The sequence below is a fragment of the Fonticula alba genome, assembly GCF_000388065.1.
Source record: "Fonticula alba strain ATCC 38817 unplaced genomic scaffold supercont2.5, whole genome shotgun sequence".
In the NCBI taxonomy this organism is placed as follows: domain Eukaryota; order Rotosphaerida; family Fonticulaceae; genus Fonticula; species Fonticula alba.
Window position 1 is genome coordinate 1,896,101 of NW_009242975.1, and position 8,192 is coordinate 1,904,292.

General features: G+C 63.0%; 2 protein-coding genes across 2 annotated transcripts in view; one reads left to right on the forward strand and one right to left on the reverse strand.

Moving 5' to 3' along the window:
• H696_03579 (hypothetical protein) overlaps window positions 1-6,737 on the forward strand; it is an 8,526-nt gene extending 1,789 nt beyond the window's left edge. Inside the window, exons 4-16 of the mRNA XM_009497449.1 lie at window positions 33-358; window positions 559-933; window positions 1,089-1,597; window positions 1,838-2,264; window positions 2,524-2,779; window positions 2,965-3,071; window positions 3,286-3,345; window positions 3,531-3,678; window positions 3,827-3,952; window positions 4,089-4,579; window positions 4,789-4,891; window positions 5,005-5,363; window positions 5,610-6,737. Coding sequence (XP_009495724.1) covers window positions 33-358; window positions 559-933; window positions 1,089-1,597; window positions 1,838-2,264; window positions 2,524-2,779; window positions 2,965-3,071; window positions 3,286-3,345; window positions 3,531-3,678; window positions 3,827-3,952; window positions 4,089-4,579; window positions 4,789-4,891; window positions 5,005-5,363; window positions 5,610-6,631 — 4,309 coding nt within the window. The 3' untranslated portion in view covers window positions 6,632-6,737. The remainder of the gene's footprint in view (window positions 1-32; window positions 359-558; window positions 934-1,088; window positions 1,598-1,837; window positions 2,265-2,523; window positions 2,780-2,964; window positions 3,072-3,285; window positions 3,346-3,530; window positions 3,679-3,826; window positions 3,953-4,088; window positions 4,580-4,788; window positions 4,892-5,004; window positions 5,364-5,609) is intronic.
• Window positions 6,738-7,422: 685 nt separating this feature from the next.
• Window positions 7,423-8,192, reverse strand: part of H696_03580 (hypothetical protein) — a gene marked incomplete at both ends in the record, with an annotated part of 3,156 nt that continues 2,386 nt past the window's right edge. Inside the window, 2 exons of the mRNA XM_009497450.1 lie at window positions 7,423-7,635; window positions 7,822-7,968. Of these exons, the coding sequence (XP_009495725.1) occupies window positions 7,423-7,635; window positions 7,822-7,968 (360 nt within the window). The remainder of the gene's footprint in view (window positions 7,636-7,821; window positions 7,969-8,192) is intronic.

Here is an 8,192-nt window from a genome sequence, read left to right on the forward strand (position 1 = left end):
CCCCCCCCCGCCCGGCGGCCTCCCCTCTGAAGCCCGATTGCCGCGCTGGCCACCTTCCTGGCACGCCAGGGCCATGACTTGGCCTCCTGTGCGAATGTCGCCCGATCTCGGGACACCTTCAATGCCACCATCCGCTGGCCATTCACTCCGCCGCAGACGCGTCAGCTGTCCACCTCGGCCGCCGGGCCCACCGATGTGGCCGCCCTGCAGCAGGCCTGCTTCCAAATGATGGAGACCTTGGAGAACACGACCGGCGTTTCCTTTGCCGGCCTCCCCGTGGTCGAGGGGTACGAGCTGGATCCGGCCTCCTTCCCGGCGGCCATTTACCCGGCCCCGGCGCAGCCTACCCCGCCGTACAGTGCGTAGAGCATCTTGGCCCGCCGTGTTTGTCTCGGCCTCCTCTTTTTTTTTTCTTTCTTTGTTCCCGCCTCCGTGCTCCTGCAAGGCGACCACCGCGCCATCGGGCGGGGAGGGGGGGGGGAGAAAAAAAGAAGCCCACCCACTCTAACTCCATGGGATTCGATCGATCTGGGATCCCCCTCGGCCCATGGCTTCCAGCGCTGTCCCACTGGCTGGACCAGACGGCCATGAAGCTCTTCGGCTCTCGGGTGCATGTGGCCCAGCTGGATCTGGCGCCGGAGCAGATGCGCTTCAAGAAGACCAACTTCAGCCGGGTGGTCAAGTTGACCTGGCCGAATGGCCGCTTCTCGGCCATCGGCCTGTATCCCTCCTCGTCGACGTACATCGTGCCGATGGCCGCCTATGAGGCCCTGCTGCGCTCCATGAACCTGTCGCTGGAGGCCCTGACCAACCCCAGGAAGGAGTTGCCCTCCTCGGTCCTTCCCCAGAAGAAGCCCACCGCCGAGCATGTCCACGCCCTTGAGAATGCGGCCCTCATCACGCCGGACAACCTGCGCGTCTTGCAGATCCCCGGTGCGTGGGCCCGCCTGTGCCCCGGTCTTCCTTTCTGCCTCTCCGCCCCCGGCCCCCGGCCCTCGCCCCCGCCCCCGCCCCCGCCCCCGCCCCACCTCCTCCCCGTGGTATGTCGCCACACTCACCAATGACCCGCATGCTCTTCTCGGCACCAGCCCCCTACTTCGGGGACCTGGTCACCCTTTTCCCCAACACCCGGCTCATGACCACCATCATGGAGGTGTCGACCCAAATCGAGGCGCTGCTGAGCCGGTGCGACAACAAGGACTTCACCTTCGAACGGTCGAAGTTCTCGTCGCGCCTGCCGCCCGAGCACCCGGCTCTCCCGCGCACCGAATGGTCCCTCAAGCACTCGCCCGATCGAAAGATCATCTGCAACATGCAGGTGGACTTCCCGGAGTACTACTCCTTCCCGCTGATCTCCCGCAAGCCGGACCGGTCGGAGACCATCGAGGCCACCTTCCAGACGTCGGATGAGCTTTTCTGCGTGCTGCGTGCCGCCGAGCAGCTCCTCTTCCGCATCAACACCCTCTTCGACAGCAGCAACGCCTCGCCCTATGTGCAGAAGTCCTACCATCTGGATCTGCCAGTGCGGTCGCACATTGACGGGCTGCTGCGGGAGTTTGTCCCGCTCCTGGACACTGACCAGAAGCCCACGGATGATGTGCGTGTGTGGGGCACCTGCATTTTGTGTTCCTCTTTTGCTGCTTTGGGTCAGGGAGGGGAGGGGGGGGGGGGGGGCCGGGGGGCGGGTCTCCCTTTCTTTTCCGCCCGGACCGTCCCCGCCATTTGTCTAACTTGTCCCGTGTGTCTTGCTCCACCTCCCGGCCTGTTCTCTACACATGACCATCCCCTGCCGGGGCCATAACCATTTGTGGGCGCCACCGTTGACGCGTGTGCACAGATCCTCGACAATGACACCCACTCCTTCCACACGTACTTGATGAGGTTGAACAACCGCAGTGCCGAGAGCGTGCGCCAGGACTCGGCCGCCCTGCTGGAGATGCAGAAGACGCGCAACATCTCCCCCATGGTTCTCCCCCTGCTGGAGCGCCGCCAGGCCATCATCGACGCGGTCCGGAACAATGCGGTGACCATCATCTCCACCGACACCGGGTCCGGCAAGAGTACACAGGTCCCCCAGTACATCCTGGATGACATGATTCGCCAGGGCGAGGGCAGTGAGGCGGTCATCCTCGTGTCGCAGCCGAAGCGCATGGCCACCCTGGCCCTGGCCAACCGCATCGCCAACGAACGCCAGGATCCTCAGGTGGGCATGTCCGTCGGGTATTCCATGCGTGGCGACACGGTCATGCCAAAGCTTTTCGGCTGTACGTGTGCACACTCGCGCGCACATTTGCTGTCTTTTGGGCCTTTCCGCTTCTCTCTTTCATCCTGGCTCCCATCGCCCCTTTTCTCCTTTTTTTTTTTCTTTCCGCCCCCCCCCCCCCTTCCCTCCCCGTTGCGTGTTTGCTCCCTTCTAATATTCCCTTCTGCCCTCTCTCTTGTGCTCGCCTTACCGACTTCGCTGTGAATGTGTGTGTGTGTGGTCACGCACGCGCGCGCGCGCGCGCGCTTGTCCACGCATAGCCATCATCATGATGACCACCGGCTCGCTGATCAAGTTCCTCACCTCCAAGTCCTTCCTCGGGTCGCCGGCACGCGCCGGCGGCGCGGGCGAGAAGTCCCCCATCACGCATCTGATCATTGATGAGGTGCATGAGCGCCGGTCCGACATTGATTTTATCCTGTACCTGGCTCGGCTGGCGGTCAACCGCTTCCCCAATCTGCGTGTGGTGCTCATGTCGGCCACCGTCGAAGCGGACCACTTTGCTGGCTACTATCCGTACGTTGGACGTCCGCCCTCCTGGCCCGGGCACCGCGCCCCCTACACGCCCAAGCAACCAGGCAAGCAAAATCGCCCGCTCACCTTCCTCACTCGCTGGCTTTCTTTGCCCGCCGGCCATTCGCCGTTGTCGTTGGCTTTTTTTTTCTCCTCTCCCCCTTCCCCCTTTTCCTTCGGCTTTGTAGGAAATCCACCGTGCTCAACTTCTCCACCCGCTTCCATGAGGTGGAGTCCCTGTTCGAGGAGGAGATCCACCATGAGATGGCCCTGGCCGGGTTTAACCCCAATCCCGGTGCGCTTTTGCTGGCCAGCTTCTCCTGTGCGCCATGGCTCGCCAAGAGCCTTGCTATTTACTTACGCTCCCTTCATTTCTCTCCCCCACCCCCTCCCTGCACTGTCCCCTCCTCGCCTTTCCGGCCCGCTCTCCCTCTCTCCCTCCCTCTTCCTGGCTCTCCCTCGTCGATCTTCATGTCGCCTTTCCGTCCTTCTGCCTTGCTCGCGCGCAGTCCATTTCCCTGGCCATCTGGCCCGCGATCTGACCGACCAAACCCGCGGGAGGGGTGTCGGTGCGTTCGTGCATTTCACACACACACACACACACAGATTGAGACCCGCCCTTTTGGCTTTCCCGCCTCCTCTCTTTGCAACCCTCTCTATCGCCCCTCCCCTCCCCTTTGCTGCTGCTGCTGCTGCTGCTGTCCATTGACCACATTCACCTTCTGATGGGCGGATGGGCGGGCAAAAAAAACAGCCCTTCTGTCCTTCCTCCTGGGTAGCCGCGATCCGCACTTCTCCAAGGGCGATATCTTGGTTTTCTTGCCCGGTATCTCGGATATCCTGGCCATGGAGCGCCTCCTGGAAGCGGACATCTTCAACGTCGGCGTCGAGAGCAAGGCTGTGTACGTGTGGTCCTTGCATGGGGAAATGGGGAGCCGCACATTGTGAATGGCCTCTCCTCCGCCGCTCCTTCCCCTTGCCCGGCCTTCATCCTCCCTCTCCCTTGCCCCAACCGCTGACACCCACATCGCATGCCACGCGCACATGCAGCATCATCCCCCTCTATTCGTCCATCCCGATCAAGCTGATGGAGGAGAGCATCAACCGGCCGATTCCCAACGGCTACCGGCGCATTTTCCTCTCGACCAACATCGCCGAGACATCGCTCACCTTCCCGTACGCCCGCCCGCGCCCGCGCCCGCGCCCACACCCGCGCCCGCACCCGCACTTGGTCGCACCCTGACGCCTGCCCTTCCAATCCGCCCCTCCTCTCTGACCCCTTTTGCCTGTGCGATGGCCCCCTGCCCCATAGCGCTGTGGTCCATGTTGTTGATAGCTTCCTCGAGAAGATCGGTGTCGACGGGCTGAATGGCAACTCCTCCGGCCTGGTGGCGAAGCGCATTTCCAAGGCCAGCTCCCGGCAGCGCCTCGGCCGTGCTGGCCGTGTGGCCAATGGCCTGTACTATGCCTACTCCATCAAGGGCAGCGAGTACGACCAGCCCGGCTTCCTGGCGGACTACTCCCTGCCGGACATCCTGTTCAAGGATGTGCGCGACTTGGTGCTCTTCTTCAAGACCCTCCCCTCGCGGGATGCTCTGCTGGCCGAGACCAAGAGCATGCAGGCCAACCAGATGGCCAGTGGCACCGGGGCCAATGGCGCGGTGTCCCCCATCCGCCAGTACCTCGACCTGCCGGCCAACCAGCACCTGTCCAAGTCCCAGCGCGAGGTGTATGAGTTCTTCGATTCGCTCCCCTCGACGCCGCCGCTGGAGAACATCCACTCGGCCCTTCGGTCGTTGCAGGGTGCGCGCTGATGGGTGATTGGGCCGGGCGCCGCCGTTGCCTCTGGCTCCATGCCTTTCTTTTTGTGCTCTTCCCCTCTTTCGAAATCGGTGCCACGTATGCGCTAACAGCGTGATGCCCTGCGCCTTGCCTCTTCCCCCCCCCCCCTGCCCCCGGCCCCTGCTTCGGATATTTGCCACCAACACGGCGTGTGTCCCCGGTGCCCCCAGTGATGGGAGCACTTAGCTCTCACTTTGAGTTGACAGCCTTCGGAAACTACATTGTCCAATCGCCCGTGTCGCCGGGTGCCTCGCGCGTGTCGCTCCTCGCCTCGTGCGTCTCCCCCTCATCATGCTTCCCCCACTTGACAGCCTGCACACCGGCCCATATATTTGGACATTTTGCTGACCCTCCCCGCGGCCGCGCCCGTGCCCTCCTGCCCACAGCCTGTTCGACATCCCCGAGCCGCTGATCATCTCCTCGGTCCTGCTGGATGTGCAAAGCCCCCACTCCAACCAATCGGAAGACCTGTCCACCCGCCTGCTGCCGGCCACGGCCACCGAGCCAGCTCAGCGCGTCGAGTACATCCCCCTGTCGCCGGAGGAAATGCTCATCCAGAGTGACATCCTGCAAACGGCCCGCCGGCTGGTGGAGGCCGTGGCCCTCGGTGTTCGGGAGGACTCGGTTGACGAGATGCTCCGTCTGGCCCGCGACTTCAACATCGAAGAGCGCAATATCCGGGACTTCCGCCGGACGCACACCACCCTGCTGGCCTTCCTCCTTAAGAACCACTTCATTGGACAGCGTGCGTGCTCTTTCCCTCCCCCGAGCTGGTGTTTTCCTCTTTCTGGCCCTCTTCTTTTCCAGGCTGCCTGCCTCTGCCCTCCTCCCCCTCCCCCCTCCTCCCTTCCCACACACACACACACACACGCACACACACACACACACGCTGTACCGTGCATCGCCCTCGGCATCACTGACATAACACGCGCCTTTGCTCCGTTCCCTCTTCTCCCTTCTCCCCCCACCCCCTTCCTCCTCTCCTGTCCAGATGTTTATCCGCTTCTGCCGAACACCCAACGTCTGACGGTCTATGGCGGGCAGAAGATGCGCTACTTGGACACCTTGCTGGCCAATTCCACCCCCTCGCCGGAGACCATGCTTCCTGTGTCGCAGAGTGACACGGCCCTCCACACGGCCGCCCAGGCAGCGGCCGGCGGCGGGGGCAAGAAAAAGCGCGGCAAGGGCGGCTCGGCGGCCGCGCGTCTGCAGCAGCAGCAGCACCTGCTCAGTGCCTCGGCCTCGGAGATGTCCTTCCACACGGACCTCCCCCAGCTGAGCTCCTCCAAGAACCTGGACCGGCTGCCGCTCATGCGGTCGCTGTTGTACTCCTTCGAGCCACGGAACCTCCTGCTGCCGGAGGTCAGCAAGAAGAAGACTTCGGTCACCTACTCGTCGAACATCATCCACAAATCCACGGTCGGCCGGGTGACTTGCGAGCCGCCACCCCCGGGCAAGCGTCTGCCCTTGTATTCCTTCGCGTCCTGCACCTCCAGCATCAATGACCCGGTCAGCACTGGGATCCTTGCCACTCCGCGCCTGCATGAGATGCTGAACAACGCCCCTTCGATCACCTTCCTGAACCAGGTGCCTCCGATTGCCCTTTTCCTCTTCGGCGACATTACGGCCTTCGCCATCGGCCCCCCGGGGAATGCCCCGCACCAGCGGCAGATCCCCATTCGGGAGACCCTCTCGCCGGACATGTTCCAGACCATCGACAATCCGGAGTACGCCCGCTCCCTGGCGGCTTCCTTCTCGCTGCCGCTGGCCAAGGCGGTCGTCTCCGAGGCGGCGGCCGTGCGCCATGCCATCCTGGAGTTCAATGACTGGATTCGTGTGGAAATGCCCACCGAGGATGCCGCCCGGCTGGTGGTCTTGCGTCGACTCATCCAACAGTATGTCCATGTGCTGTCCTCGCTCAAGCACCACGAGAAGAAGATCGTCATCGATTCCTTCCAGCAGATCTCCCACCTGGTGCACGAGCTGTCGCACTCCATCTCCATGAACCGCTGAGGGGGCATGTACGTGTGGTATGCAAGTGCCTGGGGCCCTGGAAAGGAGCACCTTCGGGTTTGCGTTCTCCTCCTCCCTCCTCCTCCCTCCTCCTCCCTCCTTCTCCCTCCTTCTCCCTCCTTCTCCCTTCCTCTCTCTCTCTCTCTCTTTCTCTCCTCCCCCCGCCCCCCCCCCTGGCTCGCCATTCTCGGAGCTAAGGGAGGTGACTGAGCTCAGAGTGGAGTGCCCAATCGCGGGCTCCACACATGTCCCGAGGTGTTGGGCCTTGCCTCACTGGGACTCCTATGCGCGCCTTTAGAACTAGACGCCGTTGGCCGGAGGCTGGCCCCTCTGACACCTGGCCGTGTGTCCTCCCCGCCCGACACGCACATGCACATGCACTGTCTCTCCTCCTATATCACCATCTCCATCTCGGCAGGTGGACCATCCCCCCACGCCGCCCTTGCCACATTCTCCCGGGCGTGGGCCGTCGCCTGCCTCTTTCTCCCTGTACCTCTCTATCTCTCCTATTTCACACCATCACACCCTCCCTCTCTGTAATAGATTTTTCTCTTGGAAACCGCCGCCGACCAGGGTCGGGATGGGGGGAGGGGGGGGGGGCAAGAAGATCAGAGATGATGTGTGCTCTGCTGTGGTTTGCTATCCCCAGGGCCAGTCACTGTGTGTGGGTGTCGGTGTGTATTCGCCAATGGAGGGGTTGGCTGCAGAGATAGAAAAGACGCGAGGGGAAGCAAGAGTAGAGCCACAGGAGGGCTGGAGACAGATGCAAGGGCCAACAAACGAAGAGGCAGCTAGCCCGCACCGCCGAAGAGGAACCTCCGCAGCCGTGCGATGTAGGAAAACGGCGCGCGAACCGGACACTGCCCTTCAATCGCAGCACCGGAATCCTGGCGACTGGCGAAGATGGACAGGCTGCACAGGGACCGGAGCTCGGCCACAATGGCCGACCCGAGGCTAACCACACCCGCGGTATGGGGAGCAGTGGCGGTGGGAGCAGCAGTAGCCTATGTCGGGCGCACAGCCACACCCACGCACGCACCCGGGGGAAGGGGCAGGGGCCAAGACAAGAGAGGTTAGCAGAGAGAGAGAGAGAGAGAGAGAGAGAGAGGGAGAGAGAGAGAGAGAGGGAGAGAGAGAGAGAGAGAGAGAGACACGGCCGGCCAGAAGACCACGAGGAGATGCATACGCACCGGGGTCAGGTCGGCAGCCATCGACGCTACAAGGTCCTTGCTCAGGAGCGACTCCACCGGGATGACCCGCACGCTGAGGGGGACGCCGGGGGCGCGCTTCTGCCGGCTGCCATACTGGGGAAGGGCACGGCCATTGTACGACAGGGCCTTATGCGCGTAAAGGCGTGATGGCAGAAGGAGGTACATGCAGCCGGCTATCCAAAGGCGCGGGGGCCAGAGCGCATGTTAGGGCAGCCAAAAAAAAGCACAGAGACACATACACATACACATGTGTGTGAGACAGACAGAAAGGGAGAGAAGGGAGCGCGGCGGGGGGGGGGGGGGGGGGGACGTCTGAGGACGCAGGCTCCCTCCCCCCCTCCCACACACTC